Source organism: Ctenopharyngodon idella, chromosome 20, assembly GCF_019924925.1.
Source record: "Ctenopharyngodon idella isolate HZGC_01 chromosome 20, HZGC01, whole genome shotgun sequence".
Taxonomy (NCBI): domain Eukaryota; kingdom Metazoa; phylum Chordata; class Actinopteri; order Cypriniformes; family Xenocyprididae; genus Ctenopharyngodon; species Ctenopharyngodon idella.
The window spans coordinates 22417154-22443343 of NC_067239.1; the positions used below are offsets into that span (position 1 = coordinate 22417154).

General features: G+C 36.3%; 2 protein-coding genes across 6 annotated transcripts in view; both read right to left on the reverse strand.

The window, feature by feature from the left end:
• Positions 1-2558, reverse strand: part of tprb (translocated promoter region b, nuclear basket protein) — a 20387-nt gene extending 17829 nt beyond the window's left edge. For 2 of the 3 annotated variants that reach the window (XM_051874358.1, XM_051874357.1), the window contains exons 1-9: positions 2357-2556; positions 1995-2099; positions 1840-1913; positions 1648-1744; positions 1087-1190; positions 801-965; positions 599-691; positions 434-514; positions 199-286 (exon numbers count right to left, since the gene is read on the reverse strand). In XM_051874358.1, coding sequence (XP_051730318.1) covers positions 199-286; positions 434-514; positions 599-691; positions 801-965; positions 1087-1190; positions 1648-1744; positions 1840-1913; positions 1995-2099; positions 2357-2507 — 958 coding nt within the window. In that variant the 5' untranslated portion in view covers positions 2508-2556. Of the gene's footprint in view, positions 1-198; positions 287-433; positions 515-598; positions 692-800; positions 966-1086; positions 1191-1647; positions 1745-1839; positions 1914-1994; positions 2100-2356 lie in introns of all 3 variants that reach the window. The other variant, XM_051874359.1, reaches the window with a different exon arrangement.
• A 5295-nt stretch (positions 2559-7853) lies between these two features.
• pdcb (phosducin b) lies at positions 7854-17019 on the reverse strand. Of its 3 annotated transcripts, none has more exons than XM_051874702.1 (5): positions 16887-17019; positions 12269-12429; positions 10416-10481; positions 9522-9649; positions 7854-9167 (listed from the first exon to the last, which is right to left on the reverse strand). In XM_051874702.1, exons 3-5 carry the CDS (start codon positions 10462-10464, stop codon positions 8652-8654), a joined length of 693 nt encoding a protein of 230 aa, XP_051730662.1. In that variant the 5' UTR covers positions 10465-10481; positions 12269-12429; positions 16887-17019; the 3' UTR covers positions 7854-8651. The 3 variants fall into 3 exon arrangements, with proteins under 3 accessions (XP_051730662.1, XP_051730660.1, XP_051730661.1); XM_051874700.1 differs by having other exon boundaries at positions 9501-9649; XM_051874701.1 differs by lacking the exons at positions 12269-12429; positions 16887-17019 and adding an exon at positions 10712-11241 and having other exon boundaries at positions 9501-9649.
• Positions 17020-26190: the final 9171 nt, after the last annotated feature.

Genomic DNA, 26190 nt, shown 5'->3' on the forward strand with positions numbered 1-26190 from the left:
CTAATTTCTTTCAAAAACAAAACTAAAAAAATCTTACTGACTCCAAACTTGAACAGTAGAGTATTTTTAACACTACCTGCTTCTACAAAAAAAAAGACATCGTCTTTGTAGGCCCATTGATTATAAGCATCAGTCAGTTTTCTTTTCTGGTCAGACACATGCGTTTTGACAACACTAAGGACCATTAAAGTCGCTTACCCTCTCCAGCCTCTTTAAGCAGTTTGTGAAGTTCCTCAACTGCTCTGCTGAGCTCCTCACCCTTGGCCTCGGCATCAGCTGCTGCTCCCTGCGAATCATCAACAGAACTCGAACAGTAATTCTTAGCAATATCACAAAGAAAAATTATATTTGCCTTTAAAATGAAAAACATGCTATTCTGATTCAGTCACTCTTTTGATCATATACTTAAAATCTTCAAGAAAATAAAACTCACCTTATACAAATTTGAGAGCTTGATGTTGGCATTGAGTTCATTACTGAACTTCTCCTCCAAACTGGCTTGCTGTTCTTTAGCCTAAAAGTACATGTCCAACAGATTAGGAAGAACTCTGAAACCCCATTCAGCCAAAAACTACAGCGATGGATAACATTGTCTAACCTCTCTCATCTTGGTGATCATTTCCTCTGCTTGCCTCTGAAGGTTCTCATTGGACGCTTTCAGACTGGTCACCTGATCTTGGAGGTGGGTGATCTACACAGGCATGCAGAGATTAGCACACATAGACACACATTAAATAACACATTTCAAACCAGATCAGACAACATTACTGATAACTTATAGAAAATGGCTTATGCAGTACCTCATCCTCCTTATTATTAAGGTTGCATTGGAGCTCCAGTATCTCATTGCCTCTCTGCCGTGAAAGAGACAGCAGCTCTTCACTCTTAGCCTTAAGCTCGGTGTTCAGCCAGGTTACTTGACCCTGCAGTAGATCTTTCTCCTGCTCCATTCGCTTCTCTTTATACTGGAAGATGAACAGCATATCAAAAATCACAAATGCACCTTTTCAATATTGGTGCAGAAACTGATCCAGGTATTAGATCAATGCATTCTTATAAAAATAGTTGGATTTCTTTCAATCTTACCTTGATTGAGACCTCAGAGGCTTCGGACCCATCCAGTTTTAGCTGAAGCTGCATCTTCTCTGCATTGACTTCCATCAATCTATCATTAAGATGCTTCAGATCCTCTAAAAAATTAATAAATAAATAAAATAAAATGTGTGAATTATACAACACTGTTCAAATTTTTCAGATCAGTAATGTTTTTTAAAGAAATTTAAATTTGTTTCAAATAAATGCAGTGAAAAAATGTATTTCATGAAAACGCAACCATTTTCAACATTGATAAATAAGACTTTCTTGCGCTCCAAATCAGCATAATAGAATTTCTGAAGGATCACGTGACATTGAAAATTGGATTAATAACTACTGAAAATTCAGCTTTGTTAAAGGAATAAATTATACTTTAAATATTTCACAACAATGTTGCTTTTCGTGTGTGTGTTTTTTTTTCCCTCAAAGCAATAAGATACTTATTTCAAAAACATTTAAAAAAAAAAATCTAGCCCCAAAATGTTGGTATGTAAACAAGCACCTGCCATAAAATTAGTTTTTAATGTTCATTAAAGAATTCTTATTAAATACCGCTTTGGTGTTCCATCTCCTGGGATCTTCTTTCCAATGTCCGTACAAGCTCTCGTTTTTCCGCCTCAAGCTCATCTTTGGCTTTAGAAAGTTCATTCTGCACAAAAAAGGCACAATTTGACCATTCTTCAACATCACAAAATTCAAGAGTGGACAGACTTCTCCTCTACCCGTTACACGATCTTTCGTTACCTGCTGTGATTCTAGTTTGGCGTATGAAGACGCTTGCTCCTTATTTTTCTCTCGTATGCATTTCAGCTCTTCCTCTGTAAAAAGACGAGTACAAATACAACATTAAGTCTGTTATTCTTTATCAAAGAAGAGGCAGTTGATTACCACGTGCATACCCAATTTGCAAAACTCTTCTTTCAGTATTTGGTGCTCTTGGGTCTGGGACACAAACTGAGCCTGACTCTCAGCGAACTTCTTCTCGATGTCAAAATATTGTTGTTCTATATGAAACGATAACACAACAGAAGGAATCAACATCCATACAAACAAACAAATATACTAAATGCAGACATTTCCTGTTAGACTAAAAATCTATTTAACAAGTGTAACGTATGTTCACTACATATAGTTTGCAGAACAATATTTTAAAGTGGGGAATATAAAGTTTAGATAAAGATAATAAAACCCAGGCCTCGTTCATGAATTTTTCGTTCGTGGCTGTGAACTGTTTACATCCATTAAAACAACATAGCCTTACCACTATCTACACGATATTGCTCCTGTTGTGCCTTCAGACAATCAACTTCACATTGCTGGTCAGAAATGTACTTCTCTAATTTAGTCAAGACAGTTTTTTGGAGTTTCGCTATCTCCGACCGCTCCAATATTTGCTGCAACACAGCCGCCATTTTTTCGTTCCAATGACTCCTCCTCCTCACCGTCAAACGTAAACGTGCTTATTACTATTTCCTATTACGAAAACTCGTCCGCCAGAAGGCGCTTGAGCGGCTTAAATCGCCAGTCGCTTATAGTGCATGTTCATTGCTCTTATATTCATTTTGGAGATATTTGTACCCCACCACGTTATAATCTTTTAATCGTCCACAAATTAAAAGACATATTCTTCAAATACAAACAAAAATCCGATCTTGTTGGTTCTTAAAAACGCCCCTTCTAGTAATCACAAATGACTGTGATTGGTCCAGCCCGAGAAGCGAAGAGAAAAGTAACGTGACAACTGCGTATGTCTGTCTGGAAGGTAATCTAAACTTGAAAGATAACCCATAAAGCCACTGAATTAAAAAAAAAAAAAAAAAACAAACAAAAAAAAAACAATGAAGAGTTAAAATAGTAAAATTATTATGTCGATTATTATCAGAATTAAAAGAAAACAATCAAGTATGATGATGTTCATTCCTCAGACTGTAGGGGGTCGTACAAAGAAGTGAACACAAGAGGGAGATGTAACATTACTCTCAGACATGCACTGCCGGACTCGATATACAGGTGCTGGTCATATAATTAGAATATCATCAAAAAGTTGATTTATTTCACTAATTCCATTCAAAAAGTGAAACTTGTATATTATATTCATTCATTACACACAGACTGATATATTTCAAATGTTTATTTCTTTTAATTTTGATGATTATAACGGACAACTAAGGGAAATCCCAAATTCAGTATCTCAGAAAATTAGAATATTACTTAAGACCAATACAAAGAAAGGATTTTTAGAAATCTTGGCCAACTGAAAAGTATGAACATGAAAAGTATGAGCATGTACAGCACTCAATACTTAGTTGGGGCTCCTTTTGCCTGAATTACTTCAGCAATGCGGCGTGGCATGGAGTCGATCAGTCTGTGGCACTGCTCAGGTGTTATAAGAGCCCAGGTTGCTCTGATAGTGGCCTTCAGCTCTTCTGCATTGTTGGGTCTGGCATATCACATCTTCCTCTTCACAATACCCCATGGATTTTCTATGGGGTTAAGGTCAGGTGAGTTTGCTGGCCAATTAAGAACAGGGATACCATGGTCCTTAAACCAGGTACTGGTAGCTTTGGCACTGTGTGCAGGTGCCAAGTCCTATTAGAAAATGAAATCTGCATCTCCATAAAGTTGGTCAGCAGCAGGAAGCATGAAGTGCTCTAAAACTTCCTGGTATACGGCTGCGTTGACCTTGGACCTCAGAAAACACAGTGGACCAACACCAGCAGATGACATGGCACCCCAAACCATCACTGACTGTGGAAACTTTACACTGGACCTCAAGCAACGTGGATTGTGTGCCTCTCCTCTCTTCCTCCAGACTCTGGGACCCTGATTTCCAAAGGAAATGCAAAATTTACTTTCATCAGAGAACATAACTTTGAACCACTCAGCAACAGTCCAGTCCTTTTTGTCTTTAGCCCAGGCGAGACGCTTCTGACGCTGTCTGTTGTTCAAGAGTGGCTTGACACAAGGAATGCGACAGCTGAAACCCATGTCTTGCATACGTCTGTGCGTAGTGGTTCTTGAAGCACTGACAGTTCACCAGCTGCAGTCCACTCTTTGTGAATCTCCCCCACATTTTTGAATGGGTTTTGTTTCACAATCCTCTCCAGGGTGCGGTTATCCCTATTGCTTGTACACTTTTTTCTACCACATCTTTTCCTTCCCTTCGCCTCTCTATTAATGTGCTTGGACACAGAGCTCTGTGAACAGCCAGCTTCTTTTGCAATGACCTTTTGTGTCTTGCCCTCCTTGTGCAAGGTGTCAATGGTCGTCTTTTGGACAACTGTCAAGTCAGCAGTCTTCCCCATGATTGTGTAGCCTACAGAACTAGACTGAGAGACCATTTAAAGGCCTTTGCAGGTGTTTTGAGTTAATTAGCTGATTAGAGTGTGGCACCAGGTGTCTTCAATATTGAACCTTTTCACAATATTCTAATTTTCTGAGATACTGAATTTGGGATTTTCCTTAGTTGTCAGTTATAATCATCAAAATTAAAAGAAATAAACATTTGAAATATATCAGTCTGTGTGTAATGAATGAATATAATATACAAGTTTCACTTTTTGAATGGAATTAGTGAAATAAATCAACTTTTTGATGATATTCTAATTATATGACCAGCACCTGTACGTTCGAGGTCAAAAACAAAACCAAAGCATAGTGAGCCAGTGTAAGTTTAGTCTATCTTGATGGTTGGATAACAGTTTTTCGTGGACAACCTTTGCCTTAGTTTGCCCATTTTTGTTAATTTAGTTTAAATATTTGTAATGCGGTAAAATCTGAATAAGCATGTGGTTGTCGACTTGTTGTACACTTCTCTCTCTGTTTGAATTCCGTTTTTGTTCTTTTTTGTCTCCCTAATACTCTACTTACTGTCCATAAGTTTTAATGAGTAATATCTTATATCACTACTATGAAATGCGCAAAATAATTAAAACATTCTAAAAGTAAAAATGTTTTTGTTGATTTATGGATTGATATAAAACAATAAGAATAATTTGTACAGTTATATGTTTTAAAACTATCATTTTTATCATTTATTTGTAGACCTAGCCTAATAATTATGTTGTTAAATTGTTTAATTTACTCCTCAACTGACCCCTTGACGTAACCTGGGCCAAAATGAGTCACTTTTAATAAATCATATTTATGTATATGGCCTTATGTTACAGATCCCTTCTAGTTGATAATATATAACTACAACATAGATGTGTTTGTTTACCTCTGTCTCATTTCTACTTGGCTCATCTTACCCCATTTACCCCTACAGTCTTGACTTGGCTTCCTTTGATGAAAAGCATCATGCCTCTGCCTTTGCTTTCAGTCTCTTTCAATTCCTTTCAGTTTTTCCATTCCTTAGACCAGTCATAACACATCAATGTGACCACAAATGATTAATCAATATGGAATTTTCAAATGGAAGCAAGAAAACATAATAGTTGTTAATGCTCTTAGTGCCCCCTCAGGCACTGGATATTATTTACAGTAAGAAAAACTGTCTGTGTGGAGAGATAGTGTAACCTCGCCTCTCTTTGCTATGCAGCCTTAACCTTGAATCAGCCAAGCAATGCTTTCTCTTTCACCTTTTCTAAACCTGTGGGAATGTCTCAAGACCGCACACCTCATTTCATGTTTTGGAAACGCTTTATCCATTTTGTTGCTGGCTTTGCCTATAGTGCCAATGCATTAATAATCACTGCACCAAAAGCGAAATAACAAAGTCTTGTTTTTTATGATTCAAATCATTGGTGGTTAAACACAGAGCCAATAGTTGCCTGTTTTCAATACTAATAAAAAAACAATAGTGCCGTTGTGTGCTTCCTTTTCTAATGGAAATGTTTTGTGTGTTTAGAATTTTTGTTCAGTGATATATTGCATGTTTTATCCCCAAATCTTGGTTTCCCTAGCAACATATGGGGAAAATAAACTACTTCTTCACCTTGCGTGACAAAGCTACATAAGATGTTGAGTAAGAAGAGGGTAGGAAGTTTTCAAGTATGTGTTTGTAAGAGTGGGTGTTGAATGCTTCTGTAATGTTCACACAAAGCAGTGGTAAAAAGCCATGTGACCTCATATCCCCCGACTCCACCTCCATCCAACCCTTCACCTATGTCACTATTTACACCTGTCATTAATATCCATCATATCTGTCCACCCACTACCCCTCTTTGTCTCCAGCGTCACTCCCAGAAGGCGTTATATTCAGAGCTTATGATATATATGATAGCTTTATGATCGGGCTGTTACACATGAATGAGATCTTTGTGTGTGTGTGGGGGGGGGGGTGTTTCTTATGAAAACCAAAGAAATGGTGTGTATATATTATATTTGTATATGTATATTTTGCCTTGTTTCAGTATTATAATCTCTGCTGTAATTCATTACTCACTTGTTTTTTTCCTGGCCTAGTTCTACAATGTTTTATACTGTGTTGTTTTGTTTCATTCTCGTGTTTAGCATGATTCATTCTGTCATATTTTTTCCCCCTGTAGAATTCCTGTGAATCTATCTGGGTTATATTATTGCTTACCTCACAGGCAAAAATAATTCTGGATCAGATGAAAAACAAATGCCAGCAATTAATAAATGATACATAATTCCAGGCATAAAGATATTATCTCCAAGCTTCATGATCGAACTGTTACATCAGCTAACATGAATGAGATCTTTGTGTGTGTGTGGGCGTGGAATGTGCTTAGTCACTGTCTGGCAGGGACCAGTAAAAATTTGTTTCAGATCTGTAAGTGAAAGTATACTGTATATAGTTTCTATATGTAAGCTACAGTAGCCATAGCGTCTTTAATCTTTTAGTCTTGGAGTGTCTGAGCCATGAACCGTGACAACACATCTTAGGAATGAAGTCCAGATGAGGACTTGGAGATTTGGGCTACTCCTTCACGCATGCAGAAAGGATATGGTGTCAGGTGCAGATGTTGTCAGAACATGTTTGTGCAAAGCGCAGACGACCTCGTCGCACGATATAGCAAGAGCTCGGCATGAGACACAACATTACCACAAAATCACCAAACCCTGCAGGCCCTCTGTGGGTGTGTCTGCATGGCTTGGCCCTCAAGAGAAAAAAATGTTAGTCTTAAATTGGTTTGCATGTCTTTTTCAAATAAGGAACAGACGAAAAAAAATTGCTTCACGACACCACAAGCTGATGCAATTTTGTTGTAATTGCTGTTGAATTTGTTCTGAACTATGATGAAATGAAAAACTCAGCCCGTATTTTGACACTAATCAAAATAAGATCTTTAAATCCACTAATAAGATTACTTGACTAAGCTGATCAAAAAAGATCACACCGGTCATATAATCTTGACAGTATGGCTTATAATAGTCATATATTGAGCATTCTACAGACTCACCTATTTTAAGACAACAGCGGAATTTAATCCACTCCGACAAAAAGGATATCACTGAAAAGCTCTGGCTTCTTTAGTATACAAGATTTTAAAGCAGTAGCATGCATGTCTTTTGCTGGCTCACTTCTCCATAACCTACGGTTCATCTGGAGTTCAACTAAATCCTGATCATTGACCTTACTGTGAAACTCTACTCAAAAGAAGATTCCCACAAATACATAATTAGAACATGTCAAATTATGGGACGATTATTGGAAATTGTGCAAATGTGCATTATGGATCTATTCTTTTAATATATAATGGAACTTTTGAACCTGCAGGTCAGAGTAAAGTCAGTTCCAGAGATTGTGTTTCTGCAAGTGCAGTCTCGCTTCTCAAACCACATTAAAAAAATTTGCAAATTCTTTTTCACTTTATTGCTTCCTTGATTGATTCTGTTCTTCAAATGCTTTCTTTGGAGTGACATGTAATTTGTGTTTAAGTGGAGCATGTGTTTAAGTAATTAATTCTAGATTTTTTTTTTTTTTTAACTAAATCTATATTACAGGCAGAGGAAATGCTGAATGTTCCCATTTGCATTTATTTATGTATGCCTAAAAATACAGTTTACATCAAAACCACCTGGTTTATGCAAAATACCAGCCAAACCAATTTACAGTACTTTTGTGCAAACCAAAAGTAAAACAATCAAATATTACTGCTTGAACCTCATGAAATTTCTGTATACAGAAAATCAAAAAGATGGGCATGCATAGTTTAAGAAGCAACTCACAGTTTGGAAGCCATTAGAAAATATAATGTTTTGCTGCTTCTGAAAAACGATCCTGGGCCATTCTTATTTGCACAATCTTTTGCTATATGCAATCACATGTACCGTATTCCACATGACACTAATTCATTCTTGTCTATTTCACAATCATGCAGTTGTCTATTTGTTTATAAGAGGAAACATGATAGTTTAATATGTCGTTATCTTTCTTGACTTGATTCCATTCCATGTTGCTTTTAAAACTGTACAAAACATTTAGTAGTTTTCTCTACCGTGCTCAAAGAGATCTTTAGGTTGAGCTTTGTGTGCAAACAGATGCATCTCATCATGTTAACTGAAGAATAATGAAACTTATTCTTGTCAGATTCAGAAAAACATTCCTTCCATTCATTTCATCCATTCTTACTTTTTGCCATCTTTTATCACTCCACATCTGCTTCCTCCTCCTCAGCTCCAGGGCCACACTCCTTTTCTGGCAGCAATCCATACTCATTGAGGAAGGCCTCTACATCGGTAGCAAAGAACTCCTCGTTGAAATGCTGCGTAACAGCCAGGAAGTTCCCCAGCAGCTCTCCAGCCTTGTACACTAACAAGGAGGGCAGAACTTCATCTGGGAAACGCTCGCCAGCTCCGGTGGCAGCTGCATTAATGCGGCAGAATTTAACGCTGGGATATTCGGTGGCCAAGCAATCCATGCAGCTGTTAAGTGCCTCGCACCCCTTCACTCCATCTTTGTAGATGTGCACCACCACCACTGTGAGCCGGTGCTCCTTCTCAATGACCTCTAAAAAGGCCTCGCCACTGTCAAGGTCATATACGGCCTCGAATTTGGGCCCGAAGCTCAGGCGCTCGTGCATCTCCTGCATGCACTGCTTGCGGTACTTACGCAGACTTTTCTCATCATCTTCCTTTATCAACTCATACTCCTGAGCACTCATCTGGGAAGGGAAAGAGAAGGAGGGAAATTCAAAGCTTGCTATAAATATGCATAATAAATATGGATTTATATTTGGGAGCAAATCCATTAAATCAGGGTTTTTCAATTTGATGCCAAAGACAGCCCCCCACCATGGTTTTGGCATTTTATGTCTATTGACAAGAAAGTGACAACAATTTACCCTGTTTCATTATAGTTATTTTTGACCCAACTAATATTACAGATGGAGACTTAATGTATAACTTTGACCCCACTTTTTACAACCAGATTCAGAAATGCATAGTTAATGCATAGTGCTAATTTTTATTTTCAAATCATGGCCAGAAGGGGCAACCTTGCGATTGAATCCACCCACACAAACGTCTTTGGGTTTTTGAGGAGACGACATCTGTCTTAGCAGCTCTCTCTTGCTGGGAGGCAGAACCTCCTGGTCCATGCTTTCCAATTTAAATTTACGCCAGTCATTGATGACACCCTTTGGTCCTGGAGATGATTGGAAAAGAAAATGCTAAAAATTAATTAACTGGATTACATCAATACGTAGATAGCCAACCATAAAGACAAGTTATATAGCCTACTATAGTCAGTTTAGTTTCAATGGTGGATGATATCAGATCAGTTCAGGTTAGACATATTTTATAGGAATTTATTTAGTCTTTATGGCTTATATGGGGGAGGGGGGGATGAGTAAATGTCCACACACCGTAATTTCAATAATTAAAATTATAATCAGGCTTCGAAGCTTCCTGCTCCTATCACAGGGTTGAATGTGTGCACTATTCCTTGATTTATCCAAGAGAATACAATGCCATTCACAACAGGAAGCTGGCTACTATTCCCAAACTTTTTGTTTTTGTCAAAATTTAACCTAAAATATTTTCTGAGATTTTAATTAATATTTCCATTATCCATTATTTTGCATGTGCATGTACATTGTGTTGGTAATTGGTCACATGTCATGCAGGTTAATAAATAATTGTATTTTTAGTGTTTTATTTTGATTGGATTTTTTTCTAAAATGATTTATTTTAATTTTACATTTTTATGATTTAATTAATTATTAGCTTTTCTCATCAACTCACAAACTTCCTGCAGTCCTCTCACAAACCCCAGTGCAATATTATATATATATATGTACATACATACACATACATACATACACACACACACACACACACACACATTCTGAATGTTCTTCATTAGATCACTTTCCCTACCCTATGACACAAACAATAAGAGCCATACTGACCTGTGTGAGTTACAGTCACTGGTTCCTCATCCACGATTCTGTCAGACATTTTTATCTGTTGATTATCTGTGGGAAAAGATCAAATCTTTATCACATCTATATCTATCACATCTATACAAAATAAATCAATTCTCTAAATGGTTTCAACAAAAGTAACAAAAGTTATACATCTCTAAACTAATATCTAGTTTCTAACAAAAAAACAATAGACATTATCAGTCATTTTTAGGCGTTTTTAAGGCACTCAAGACACATTTAATAAATTCACTGAATTCTAACAAAGTATATCATCAAACCTTAATTTAAATGTTGGCACAGTGTCTTTGTGCGCCGAACCTGATCACTCTTTCTTGGAAGATATTAGGTTTATCAGGAGTAAGAAGATTAGGTTACCCCATGATCCAATTTGTTTGCACGAGTGGACGTCGGTGATATGATGTCATGGAATGACACATGAACTGTCCTCGATTAATTCAGAACATGCATCAACTCCCCATTTCAACCCTGGCACTTTAAATTGGATTAAGTCAGTTTACCTTTTATTCTTTTTAATGCACCTTACTATTTGATTCTACAGGAAATACCATAAAATAATTAGATGCCACCCTAATGCCAATATTAAAATGATCAATGTAGATATTTGTTTGTGTTCAGGTCGGACATTAAACAGATTTTTTTTTTCATTTCAAATGCGTGGACGTCACCGCAGCAGATTAGCAGCTTAATACTAGAGCTCAGAGTCTTCATTTTCCCCCGCTAGCCTCTGAACTCACACCCCCTCCAGCACCAGTACCTTTCACTACTCTCAGTAAATCACTGATTGCAAATTGAGATTACAGCTATGATGCAATTCCTTGGCTCAGATGGCAAGAGTTAGAATCCTGTGATGTTGCATCGGAGGTTTGCGTACATTTTCTTTGTTATCTTTTTAAAACTTTGATAGTTGTTTTGCGCACACAAGATTATGGGTTAAAAATACTCATGAAAGCATGATATTATCATAGTCTTCCATGTCTTCACTTTATCTTTTCAAAAAAAAAAAAAAAAATAAAATAATAATAATAATAATAATATATATATATATATATATATATATATATATATATATATATATATATATATAGGGGTTAATTCAGGATAGGACACCTTTTGTTTCACTTTCATCTCAATGGCAAAAAGTGTCCCTATTGACCTTTTTAAACCCATATTTTCATGTTTAAGCATGATTATGATTATAGAACATTAAATTACTTGAGTTTCTCAAAAACTTTGTTTAAATTTGATGATGCTATGCTAAATAAGGCTTTGCTATACTGTTTTTAACCACCTTGATTATTGCTTTATCAAATTCTTTCTAAATGTTTTTGTTTCAGTCTAATCTGAATCTTTGTCTTGTTGAATCATGCAGAATAATACACATGGTATGACAGTTTGCATACTTTTCTAAGATAAATGTACTGTAGACAACACAACTGCCATCTACAGTACATCAAAGCCAACCACTTAAAAAGCCAGCTCCAAGGCTTGCTTTAGATCAATAGAAAAACAGAAATTCTGCTTTAACTTTTAATGTGCAAATCAAATGAATAGGTGTTTTTTAAGTAGACTTCATGCAGTCTGTTTGGCTGTTACCTCGCTCATCAAAAGTATGTTCAGTCCTATAATTACATAGGCTTTAGTTAAATAACACTGTGACTCACTTAAAGCTGTAAAACAAAACAAACAGGAAAATAAGAATATATAAGATGCATACAAGGATGAATAGACTTTCTAGAATAGGAATTCTGTAACTGTATGAGTAAATCAGTTTGGTCCCACAATAACCCGCTAAATCAAAACGTTTGCCTGCTCACCTTTTTGTAGCGTCCGAGTACGTCCCTTCAGTGAGCTAGCCTTCTGTGAGTTATGTGGTCACTATCACCATTAACTTGTCCTTCATGCTTTTTTTGAGTGTGCATGGGGAGGGCACAAAGAAGCTTTCTTAAGTCAAGATACGTTGGACAACTCCGTGCTCCTATGCAAAAATAGCACAAGGAACTTAAGAGGATTTAAGTGCAGTAATTAGACACTGTTTAGAACACAACCAATGATAAAGGTACCATAGCTGAGAGAGGAGAGTACAAGAGAATAAGGAAGATATTGAGAATAATGTGGGGAAGAATGAAGGATGAAATGTGAAAGATTGATGCTAAAATGGAAGAACAATTTTGGGTTTCTGACACTGTAAATCAGATCTGCTTCTTGCTTCTAAGACTAATCTTAACTTATATAGACAGTATAATATATTAAGTGATTTGGACACTGTGCATATGTTTAGTAGTTCTAATGTTTATGATTGTGATCCAGAATGTAACTCAAAGCTGGTGAAAACAAATATCACTGGCATCTGATGGTAGTGGGTGAAAGGATTAAATTTAAATCTCTCTCTCTCTCTTATAATAAAAAAATATACTAAATATATATACTATTAAATTAATCAAAAGTGACAGTAAAGACTTTTACCTTGTTGCAAAAGATTTCTATTTTAAATAAATGCCATTCTTTTGAACATTCTTTTCATCAAAAATCCTTTCCACAATGTTTTCAACATTGATAATAATCAGAAATGTTTCTTAAGCACCAAATCAGCATATAAGAATGATTTATGAAGGATCATGTGACACTGAAGACTGGAGTAATGATGCTGAAAATTGAGCTTTGCAATCACTATAATATTTTGTTTATACATTTACTACCCTGAAATATGCACTGTAGTTATTAAATGTGGAGGGATGGAGGTGGATAGATAAATTAAGAGAATCTGGGAGACAGAGAAAGATAGAGATGAGATAAAGCAGCGCTGACCGTTCTGGCTCAGTGAATGTAAATGCACAGATGGTACATAAATAGGATTGACCTCATTAGTGTGAAAACACACTCATCTTTTCAGCTACTATTCCTCGCTGTATAATTCCTACTGACATCACAAACACAAACAAAAATTACTTAAACTAACACAGTCAGTGATATGATTCATCATTTCACAAAAAACAGATTTTGTCTATAAACAAAATGATGAAAAGCATGATGTGCTCATCTTAAATGATGACACACACAATGTAACGATGCACAATTTCGACTGAATTAAAAAAAATTGAATACATTGACATTATCTAATTGGGGTCTATTTTCAAAAATGCATGGAAGTTGTTCGTTTTTTTTTATTTTATTTTTTTTTTATAGGTGACAGCTTTCACGCATGAAGCTTTATTTCACTGATAATTTTATATAAATCATATGGTTTATGAAGAAATCTACTAGAACTACCATTACAGTTTCTTTTATTTTCCTTTCCTTTAGTTTCCTTTTTTTATGTAATTGCACAGAATGTAATATGAGTTATATGACTTGAAATGACCAATCAACAAAGCAATGATTCTGTTTTAATCACAAATAGTGGGGATTCAATGGTGATATTATGTACTTGCCTTTAGGTATTTGTCTTCTGTCAATGACTAAAAGAGAATTTCTCCATCGTTTTCTGCTGATCAAAGAGTGGTTTGACAAACCTAAAGTGTGGGAGGTGAACTGTAAGTTATTAGACATGTGAGGTAAAAGCCGCTCTGTTTCTGCTCATGGAGACACACCCATATTGGGATCACCAGCAGGTGAGTGTGCACACCACCACCCCCTCTGTAGTTCAAATGGTTTGTCATTGTAACTGGGTGTGGTGTAAATGTAGGAAAACCCAAGGGCTTGCTATGGCACCATCATAACAGCAGGGAGTTGTGAACACAGGTTTCAGGTGATACCTGCATTATTTTGCAAATCTATTCTAGGCTTCTGCTTTTAATCTGCTTTCAGAAAAAAAAACTTTACTATACAGCCATTGCATGAATGTTTGCATACCTGAGATATAAGTAGACAAGTTTACGTTCCCAATTTCAGTCAAATTCATAGTTTTAGTTGTCGCTAGTTCTTGCCATTTATTTGCTTATCAGATTAACTCTTTCCCCGCCATTGACAGAATTTGCCATCATTTATGAGACAACACTTCCCCGCCATTGGCAGAATTTTCCGGCTGAATCTCCGGATCAAAACACAGGTGAAGAAGAAGCAGAAACAAGCAATAGCATATGTAAGCAGATGCATATGTAAAATAACGCAGTCATCAGCATTAAAGAACATATAAATCAAAACCGCAAAATGTTACCGAATGAAATGTCGACCAAGGGCAAGGTATTAGTGATGTAAAGTCCGATTCATTTCTGTGAACCAGTTCTTTCAGACAGTTCTTTTCAATGATCTGGTTCAAAAAACGAATCATTGGATCCTTACGTCATCACGCAATGATACGCATTTACTTTCTACTTGGTGTCATGTTATATCAACATTCAAATTAAGTTATTTTTGTGAATGCATATTGCTGATTGTTACCATTCATTCACTTTATGTCTTTTTTGCAGTCTATGGATACGACTGACCAATACTGAGTAGCCTACATCTTGGATAAGATTCCTAAAAGTTTCGCACCTACAGCACACATTACAGATATTGATTCACAAAGGCGGATATGTTCTACATGTCTGAAGTATATAGAAAGAATAAACCAGTCCTATAAACTCCTTGATTTCGCTTAACAACTTAATATAATCTGCATGCACAATAAACTATAGTAAAATTTATTTACATCTCTCGACAGAAAGGGTTTTGCAGGTTTTAATAAAATGTTATTTAATAACAGTTGTCATAATAAGCATATTTCCAGTACGTGCCTCAGTTTTGCATAGTATTGTCAACTCACCCATCAGAATCCTCGGCAGTTGGTTGAACCGGCTCATTCGATTCTTTTTGGCTAAGTTCAGGCTACGTTCAGACTGTCAATCCGAATCCAATTTTTGTGCATATCTGATTGAAATCGGATCAGATTTAGCAAGTGTGAATGGCCAAAAATCACATGAAATGCGATTTTTAAAAATCTGTTTTGAGCTACATTCATATGTGGTTTGAAATCCTATTCAAATCACATTTCTGGAAATCTGTTTCAGTCTGATCACTCTGATTGGATTTTGCGTGGTTAATGTGACTTTCTCAGGCCACGTAAAACGTAAACGTCAGACGTTGTTATAGGAAACATGCTGAAAGTAGCTGCAGAAACAAGGTTGTGTTGTTGCAAAGTCCTGGACGAGCAGAAAATGACAATATAACGGAGACATGTTTTAAGACCTGCGGAGACAACAGCACGGAATAAAGCCACTTATACCAGCCTCCTATGTTTTTGAGGCAGCACCTATCTTATGAGGCAGCAGCAAAAACATAGAAGGCGGCAATTTGTAATCTTGTAAATAAGACAACATCTGTATTGCAAACCCCTCCATGTTGCGGTTGTTGTTGTTGTTTTTGGCATATACCAACCAACTCAACGTCATTGCCATAGAAACCAATGCAGATATTCCGGAAAACAAATAAGCAGCATGGACACACAAATCAGATCTGAACAGTTGCAATACACAATGTGGACAGTCATTAATTTTAGATCAGATTCCAATCACATACACAATAATTGGATTTGGAATGACAGTGTGAACATAGCCTCTGAGTCGGATGTGGTATTTGGCTGTGCGTCTTGCGTCATCAACCTCGGAGCTAAAGTTTAATTCAGTTCGATAGTCGGTTACTTCCTATGAACTGGCTCAAAAGAAGGATTCTTTTAAGAGTCGAACCTCACTATGAGCTATAGGACTGTGCAAGCGTTGGGGGCGTCAATGGACTCGATCTACTCCATCTATGTTTTGATCATCGTTCTGAATCCGATCCAGACGTAGTCTTTGACAAAAATGCAATTTTCTCAGTTTGCTCAAAATGTTGCTTTTTTTTTAAATGAAACAGCCACATTCAAATGTAGATTAAAAAAAGAATTCATGAAGCTAGAATAACTTTTTGTTTAAAAGCAGAGGGTCTGTTTTGATTGATTGCATGTTCAGATATTCATACAACAAAATATTCTGGGGGCCATGAAACTTTTGTGAAAATGATGAAAAATGCTGGTGCTGGCTGGCAACATTTAAAAAAAAAAAACGCTGGTGGGGAAGGAGCTAAAGGAATACTCCAGGTTAAGAAATATATAAGTTAAGATCAATTGACAGCATGTTGACCACAAAAAAATTAAATAAATAAATAAAAAATTACTCATCTCTCGTTAACTTTCTTTTAGTTTTTGGGAGAACTAACCCTTTAAAAATGGTGTGCCCTCTTTTGAAACAAGACAAGAAACACTCCCATTTCCTTTTACACGCTTCTACATGCAAACAAAATCCAGTTTGCACTTCAAAACAGTGTTTCCCAACCTTTATAATCAACCTTATAAAAACCACTGACTCAGAGCTTGAAGACTACAGCGAACTTTCTATTTTTTGCCTACACCACAATGACCCACAAAGGAATTGGTTACACCTCTCTGTCACGTTTCCATTCATGGTGAATAAGAATTACCTGAAAGCCCGAGATTGCTTTAGAGTCAAGCGGTCAGAATTCCTCAAAGGCTTTTCATTTCCTCTGGCCAGACTGAGAAAACAAATGCACGCTACGTGTCTGACAGTGTGCGTCTATAGCAGACCCATGCTTGCTGAAGTCTGTTTTATAAATTATCTTTACCGGGAAATTATGTGCACTAGCTCACTGTTTCTCTATTAGTTTTCCATTGCTCATACATAAACAAAGCAGATAAAACCCCAGAATTATGAAGTGAGGGGAAAACAACCCAGACAAGGTCAAAAGTGTAAATGGGACTTTGTAGAGTACAGGAAGGTGGTGCAGAAAGTGCTTATGGGCCATTCCACCGAATGGGTGACATTTGCTTGTTGTAACTCTTCAAAATGAAACTTTATTTTTTAACTTTTTTCAACACTGAATCTAATACTACACACATTTAACTATTCAAAATGTGTATTGGTCAATCTCAGGCAACTTTATTTAAGTTTTTACAAGGTTTCAAAGCAGAAAATGGATGCATGTTTTCTCAGTCCTGTTACCAAAACTCACGTGCCATTTAAAAAGCATGTTTAAAAGCATGTCAGTTAATTCCTTTGTATTCACCTCAAGAAAGTGTTTATTTTAAAGAAATGGTTGGTTATGTGTTCAAATAATTGATATTTGTAACAAAAAAAATCACTTTATATTAAGGCAAGGTGTATTTTAATAAAAAACGCAAAGCAATTTTCTCATTTAAAAGAAAGCAAAAGCCTCAAGTTTGTATATTTTTAAATAATTTAATTTATTTAACAATTGTGTAAATGATGGATCAAACAAAACTGATAAAAACAGTGGTTTAACTTTATTTTTCTAGAAAAATAAATAAATTTAGTAACAGGACTGAGCACTTTGTAACAGGAATGAACACTGGGTAACAGGACTGAGTGTCCATATGTGTGTGTATGTGTGCGAGAAAGAGAGTGTGTACATGGCCGTGTGTGCATGTGTGTGAGTGAGATTTCTGTGTTGAAGGTATGTTCTATGTGATAGTAGTACATCACAGTGAAGGAGGTGGAAAGAGAAAGAAGGAGAGGGAGGAAAAGAGAGGGGGGGGAGAGGGAGGGAAGGAAAGACAAAAAAGGGGGAAAAAGATAGGGTTGGGGATGTGTTTCACTCCTTCCCTTGCAGTATGCCATAGGTGTGTGTTTCTTGCACCTGCAAAGTATAGGTTCTCTCCATCTTCTACAAAAGATAAGAAAGAGAAAGACAAAAAGATGAAGTCACGTCGTGGTGGACTGGCTCCCTGCAATTATGGCATTCACACTGTAAAACTAATCCTAAAAATCTACAGTTTAAGTAATTTCAACTGTAAAACTCATGATACAGGTGAATAGTATTATATCAATTAATATCCACACAATTAAATCAACAAAACAGAGGACTCCACTCATTCCTGTTACTCTTAACTCAGTCCTGTTATTTTTCATTTAAGTAACAGGACTGAAAGTAACAGGATTGAGTTTTTAAGCAAAAATGATCAAATACATGACATATGGCCACATGAAGTACATGCTAATATCATGAGGACACTGAGCAAATACTAGTGACTTACCTAAGGTTAATATTTTTAGAATAAACAAATAACATCTAAGAAATAATTTAGGTAACAGGACAGTACGTTGAGATTGACCTTCTTAGTCATAGTTACAATTTCATCAAATATACAGAAATTAAAATGAGAGAACTTACTTTTGGTCTTCTCATGGCCTGCATAAGATCCAGATGATGCAACTTCCTGTTGAAAATGTTCCAAGTTTTTTAGAGGGGGAAATGTGTGAGGGTAACAGGACTGAGTGAAAACCTGGGGACACGACTAAAATGTGTATTTTATATAACATATTATGGATTTATTATGAAATTTCTTTTTGTTTAGCATAGATGGTATATGGAGTAACACAACAATGCAAAAATAATAAGATTTCTGAAAGATTTTAATGATTATATTTCATGATAAAGTTTAGGTTTAGATAGCGGGGACATGTAACAAATGCTATTTTTTAGTATTCTCAGTAGTTTTTAATAATGTTTTAAATTATATATTTTAAATTTGCAGTTAGATTAATGTTTAGGACACTTTGCTTAATAATAAAATATATTTTAGAGTTCATTTTCATGCATATTTATACATAAAATGTCCTGGGGACAGAAATGGCACCGATTCGGTGGAATGGCCCTTATTGAGAATTGCAACTATAGATTAGATGACTTTGTTTTGTTGTATTTTATTATTTTGGTTAGGACTAATTCAGGTTCGTCTACAAATTTTGCATTCCTGCATTACTTTTTTTTTTTACAAGGGGCAAAATAGCATAACACCTCTGAACTGTTGAAGCATCTGTAGATTTAGTGGTGTAAAATATGCAGATGTCATGGTTTGAAAGGAGGTTTGATGCTCTGCGGAAGTAAAGATACATAAAATAATTATAATATAATTTTTTTTTTTCATTGTAGAAATTACATTTGTAAAAATGCATTTCTTTGAATTTGATTACATTTAAATTCTACATTTTAATTCGGGATACTGTTCAGGATTTAAAACAGCATTCTCAGTTCACACACATATTGACCTGCACATTACATAGACCATAAACATGATTTATGCCTTTAATTTTATACAGCTATATTATATTTCAGGAGTTCACACTTAAAAAAATAATCGGATATAGTAAAGAGAAAGAGTATTTGGCGTGGTGTCCGAGGATATGGCTCCGTATAGCTCGGTATTTTGGCCCGAAACCAAAGTACCTTCCCCTTATCCCTGGCTGAACCAGCCAAGAATGAGGTGTCGTTTTGGTGAAGGGATGCAGAAACTGTCGAGGAACATAGGAGTCGGCTACATATATGTATAGGCCTCCTCTCGTGCTGATTGGATAAATCATTTGAACGAGTTCTTTCATTCACTGCAAATGCCATTCTGTCACATCACAACTATTCAACAGTGCTGTGCTAATCCTGTGTCTGAGTATATGTGCGGATGTGCACGTGCGTGTATTGTGCAATCCAGTTGCTCACTGCGCTTACGCAAGGGAAACGCGATGGTTTTTCTTTATGTTCTTACGCATCATTTACTTTCACAGATTACTCACGCTCATTCATAAACCTTTTTTATGTCTGAAGCCCCTTTTCTCCCACTGCAAGAAAATAAATGACTAATGTAGGGTGTTCTTCAGCCACCAGGTGACAGTAAACGCACAGCAACCACTTCCTGTTTGGACTCAAACTGAAGAACAGGTACAAACATTGATATAATACAAACTTAATGACACTCTAAGTAGTCATTTATCCGATGTTTATATCAAGAGTAACGGAAAGTACACTTATTAGAGCAGCTTGGGGTTAAAGGGGTTTTTCTCCCAAAAAGGAAAATACAGTCATTAGCTTATTTACTCAATCTCGTGTTGTTCCAACTCCTAGCCTATTACTTTATTTCCTTCGCGAACACACAAAATTTGATTTAAAAGAGGTTTCAAATAATTTCTACAGCTACTTTTGTGAGGAAACTAAATTTATGTCGTTATTCACCGTAAACATTTACATCAACTGCTCTCCTTGGTGAGTTCATGAGAGAAGAATGATCTGGTTCGGGAAGTCGGTTCTTTTTAATGAATTGTCTGATGATCCAGTTCATAAAACCACTTTGATTCATGAATGAATTAGAAAGCTTGTTCGACTTGAAGCAGCGCTGCACAGATCGATTGGTGTATGACATTAAAGGGTTAGTTCACCCAAATATGAAAATTCTGCCATTGCTAGCAAAACAATGAACACTTTCAGTGCCCAGAAAGCTACTAAAGAGCGTGTATCAAACTGCCAAGGTCACGCCCCCCAGTGATGAACAAGCTGCAAAACTGCAATTCATCGACTGGCCGCTAGGGACAGGCTCCAAAAGAGAGCAGAATCTCATTGACCCCCATGTTAAAATGGCCAACTGTACAGCAGGGAAAAAAAAACATGTTTACAGCTGGTACAAATTGTGGTTTTGGTCTATACTGCTAATTTTGACCTTCATGACAACTCTGAGGGGGATGAATTTTTTTATAACTCATCCGTTTAAATTATATTAAGCCTTGAAGTTCTGCATAATTAAGGGTGTGGTCACTTGAGTGACAGGTGAATTGCACTGCTGTCTGTGAGTCATCACTTTACCTCAGCTAATTCCAGCCGCTGAACTTGGGATCTCTGCCCTGTTTGTGCTTTTTTTCGGGATTATTTTATACAATTCTAAAATAATATGGCTTGCTGCGTTAATGGTCGAGACTCGAGACAGATGTGTGTAGATGTGCACGCATGCAGAAGATAAACAGAACACACGTTGTTGGATTGTCTTGGCATTGGCTAAAAGTTTTGTTCGTGAGATTTACTACAGTGAAAATGGCGGGAGGATATAAAACTCCGACAGCACTGCTTGGATATTATAACAAAACTGCTGCATTTTGAAAAATTATACTTTGGACATGGGCTCATTTGTTTGTTAGATATATACGATCATATACAGTTTTACAACATGAATACTGCTCAGGTTGCATAATTTCTTGAAGAACGATGATGGAGAGCAGATCATTCAGAAGAAATGCAAACAATGGATAATATATCAATATTTCATGGATTTAACGCTTTTGGACAAAAAGTACTGATTTTTGTTTTTCAATGGACACTCATGGACATTTTACCCAAGTGCAACGGATTGGATTCATCTCGCGATCGCCATTTCATTATAATTCATCCTCATTTTCGCTTCAAAAATGCTCTTCAGAAATCTACGGGTGAACTAACCCTTTAAAGTATTGAGAGAGCGATTAGAGAGCTGACGGCTCCGAATGCTTTTGAATCAGTCTCACGGTACTTTGATGTCATACACCGATCAGTCTGTGCAGCACTGCTTCAAGTCGAATAAGCCTATAGTGATCAAGACTCAAATACTCGAGCAGCATTTTTTCACTAGTCGAGCTACATTCTCTATCTGACCAAGGGTACATTTACATGACAACAATGTACTAAAAACAGAAAAGTTTGCGCTGCGTTGTCAAAATGATCCCCATTCACACGGATCCGCAAAAACGACTAAAAACGCTGTATTATGTTGTGTAAATTAACAGCTAAAACGCATTAAAGGTTTTCCGTTTTTAGTTGAAAACGGTTGTGTAGGCCTAAATGGCCCCCAAATATACATGGTACAATGTATGATTGAAAATGAGAAATCAAATTTGATTAATGTTGTGTGTCTTTTTTAAAAGACAGATTATTGTTTTAGTCATAGCTACATTATTATAGTGATTGGAGAAACAAAGCTTTAAAGGAACACTCCACTTTTTTTTTTAGAGTTAAACAGTTGAGTTTTACCGTTTTCGAATCCATTCAGCCGATCTCCGGGTCTGGCGGTACCACTTTTAGCATAGCTTAGCATAGTTCATTGAATATGATTAGACCGTTAGCATCTCGCTCAAAAATGACCAAAGAGTTTAGATATTTTTCCTATTTAAAACTTGATCTTCTGTAGTTACATTGTGTACTAAGACCGACGGAAAATGAAAAGTTGCGATTTTCTAGGCCGATATGGCTAGGAACTATACTCTCATTCCGGTGTAATAATCAAGGAACTTTGCTGCCGCACCATGGGTGCAGCAGGCACAATGATATTGCACAGCGTCTCTCACAAATGTCTCCATGGTTGCAAGGCACGCTCCCTGTGCAAGCAGGGGGTCACAGGCGCTGCGTTATATCATTGCGAAACTCTTTGGTCATTTTTGAGCAAGATGCTAACGGTCTAATCAGATTCAATGAACTATGCTAAGCTATGCTAAAAGTGGTACCGCCAGACCCGGAGATCGTCTGAATGGATTCGAAAATGGTAAAACTCAGCGGTTTAACTCTAGGGGAGTTGGAAAATTAGCCTATTTTCAAAAAAAGTGGAGTGTTCCTTTCATAATTCACTGTTTCGAAGCTGATTCGAACCACCGCACTCTTTCGACACCTGCTGGTCAAAGCCGTGTAAATGCAACTTGAACACAGCCTTTAACACCACACCTTTACAAACCAATTACAAATGTTTTAATGAAAGTGTAATCTACAAGTCATTAAATAAAATGTTTAAGTGTCTGTTTAATTTGTGTTATTTTTTTTTAATTTGTTTAATTCATTTGTGCTTGTTTTATGTTTTAGGCAGGACCTGGCTATTTAGGCCAATTAGAAACAATTAACTCACTATCTTTTTATTATATACACATATATATATTTTAATTTTCTTTCTTATATATACAGTTTTACAAAAACACAATAGTAGTACACACAGCAGCATATACAATCATTCAATTGGGTGAACTCTTTATGAACTATGCTTAGCTTCCAGTCCAGATCATTAACCAATACCGCACATTAACCACAGCATTACTGTCATGAAAGTATGGCAACACTTCCAGAATGATGCACTTCAAAAACATGTGTTCTTCACAGGTATTTTATTCCTGATTTACCCAGTTTTGCCAAACCCTCAGGGGAGACGTGAGAAAATCCAGCAATTAGACAGCTGTCACCTATACATTTAGATCTGTTTAACCTCTGCTAAAGGTCAAAACATCCCTGTCACTCTCGGCTCTTAATATAATGGAAAGGTTTCACATTTATTTTTAAAACTGACTAAATAACATGAATAGCTGTATGTGAAAAAGAAATACTGATAAGGTATTTTATAGAAGACTGATCTTGAGCCGCACCCAAATATTTTCATTAGTCTCCTCTAGTGATCTTAGCATGATAAGAATTCACCAATGTATTGACTTTACAAAAGCTTAACACAAAATACAGTTTGTCATGCCTGGATCTGAGTTGTGTGATGTAGGTTCTTGTTTATGTGCACTTGTGTTTACATGAGCACATATGTGTGTGTTGACCTTTAAGAAGTCTTCATGACTCATCAAAGTTGTTTTAGTTTTTTGTGCATATCTTTGGTTGTGTTTGTGATTATAAATAAACAAAATAAATCAAATTCAGTCTTGCCAGCAGTGGCCAAACTTTTGCTTCAACTAGAAATGTTGTCTTTACGCCACCTGCTAAACATACTGCTATCTTTCCTCAAAGCCTCCTCAAAATGTTTATATAGTCTAAATCAGTTTAGTCACCATGTTTACATGCTGTAAACAAGGGAACAAGTGAGTGTAACCTGCTCACCTGATCATAGTTGTAGCCATACTAAACCAAAAATGACCAACATTTCATATGAATTTCACTCTAGTACAGGTATGTCTCTAAGATGTCTGCTAAAGAGCACTTAATCTGGAAAACATCTGTTGTGTGCAAACATCTGATAAACGTCTTACAAAAAGCAGTTTTAGATAGATTCAAAATCATAAACATCTTAAAGACATTTTTTTAAATGTCAATTTAACATCTGAAAGGAAATGTCTCTGAGACATGTTGCAGATGTAAATGCAGATATCAAATAGACATCTTTGTGGTGTACATGTGCTATCAGGGTAATAACTGAATATTATTGAGTAATATAAATAATATTAGTCTATTGTCTTAGAATAGACTAAGAGCTAAAGAGAGCTCAAATTTAAATTTTTTAGTGAAACGAATTTGGTTCTGATAACCTCAAATTGTCATTTTCATACACATATTGGTATTTTTTGCACTTAAACACTTGATATTTAGGGGATGTGTCTGTTGTTGACATACATTTTATGTGGCAGCTCAAGCTATGACTATGTCAGGATGCTATGCTGACCTGTGTATCAGTGTTATGGAAACATTCCGCCTCATACAAACAGAGTGCAGGAAGTATCAAGGAAGGTGGTGCTGTCCCTGGGTCTCGAACAAAACCTCTCTGTTTCAGGGTTTCCTTATATAACCAAGATATCAGTTGTATCAGAGATGTAGTCTGTGGGAAATTCCCTCAAAATACTTGATTAAGGTATTGGTGGCACTTTCCCTGAATCTTTTCACTGCAGCCGACAAGAGGCGACAACATAGTCAGCTTTCGTCGCCGCCAGTTCTTTGATGTCGGCTTGGTGTGTCCCGGGCTTTAGGTTTTAGAACATAGAACAATTTCACATAGAATCCAATTTAGAATGCCAGTTCTCAGCTCTGTTATAAATGTTTGGGACATAAACTCTAAATTGAGTTTAAAGGGTTAGTTCACCCAAAAATGAAAATTCTGTCATTAATTACTCACCCTTATGTCGTTCCACACCCGTAAGACCTTTGTTCATCTTTGGAACACAAATTAAGATATTTTTGATAAAATCCAATGGCTCAGTGAGGGCTCCATTGACAGAAAGATAATTAACACTTTCAAACGCCCAGAAAGGTACTAAAGACATATTTAAAACAGTTTAAGTGACTACGGTGGTTCAACCTTAATGTTATGAAGCGACGAGAATACTTTTTTTGTGCCAAAAAAAAAAAAAAAAAAAAGACTTTATTCAACAATATCTAGTGATGGGCGATTTCAAAACACTGCTTCATGAAGCTTCGAAGCTTTACGAATCTTTTGTTTCGAATCAGTGGTTCGGAGCGTGTATCAAACTGCCAAAGTCACATGATTTTAGTAAACAAGGCTTCGTTACGTCATAAGTGTTTCGAAATTTCAATGGTTCACGTGACTTTAGCAGTTTGATACACACTCCGAACCACTGATTCGAAACAAAAGATTTGTAAAGCTTCAAAGCTTCATGAAGCAGTGTTTTGAAATCGCTCATCACTAGATATTGTTGAATAAAGTCATTAATTCGTTTTTCTGGCGTACTTTTTGCTTTATAACATTAACGTTGAACCACTGTAGTCACGTGAATTGTTTTAAATATGTCTTTAGTACCTTTCTGGGCATCTGAAAGTGTTAATTATCTTGCTGTCAATAGAGGCCTCACTGAGCCATCGTATTTTATCAAAAATATCTTAATTTGTGTTCTGAAGATGAACGAAGGTCTTACGGGTGTGGAACGACATAAGGGTGAGTAATTAATGACAGAATTTTCATTTCTGGGTGAACTAACCCTCTAAAAGCGCAATGTAACACAAGTAGTGACAGATCTTTTCTTCTGGATTGTGATGTATATTCAAGGGAAACTGATTATCTTGGTCATGTAAAAAAAATATGGGTAGCGCAATTAGACTGCAAATATTGGTTGAAAATGTTACCTATAAACAAAGCTGTCCCTCTGTAGGGGCTAGCTTGAGACCACTTGATGGTTTGTAGTTACTGATAAAATTATATTCCTCATAAATAATAATAAAACATCTTTGTTTGATCTGTAGTTTTACAATAACT

Coding starts and splice junctions, on each gene's coding strand:
- pdcb (XM_051874700.1), bottom strand. CDS start 10,464: ATGTCTGACAGAATCGTGGATGAGGAACCAGTGACTGTAACTCACACA. Junction 9,650..10,415: donor AGTGACTGTAACTCACACAG/GTCAGTATGGCT, acceptor AATCATCTCCAG/GACCAAAGGGTGTCATCAAT. Junction 9,168..9,500: donor TGGGTGGATTCAATCGCAAG/GTTGCCCCTTCT, acceptor TTCCCTTCCCAG/ATGAGTGCTCAGGAGTATGA.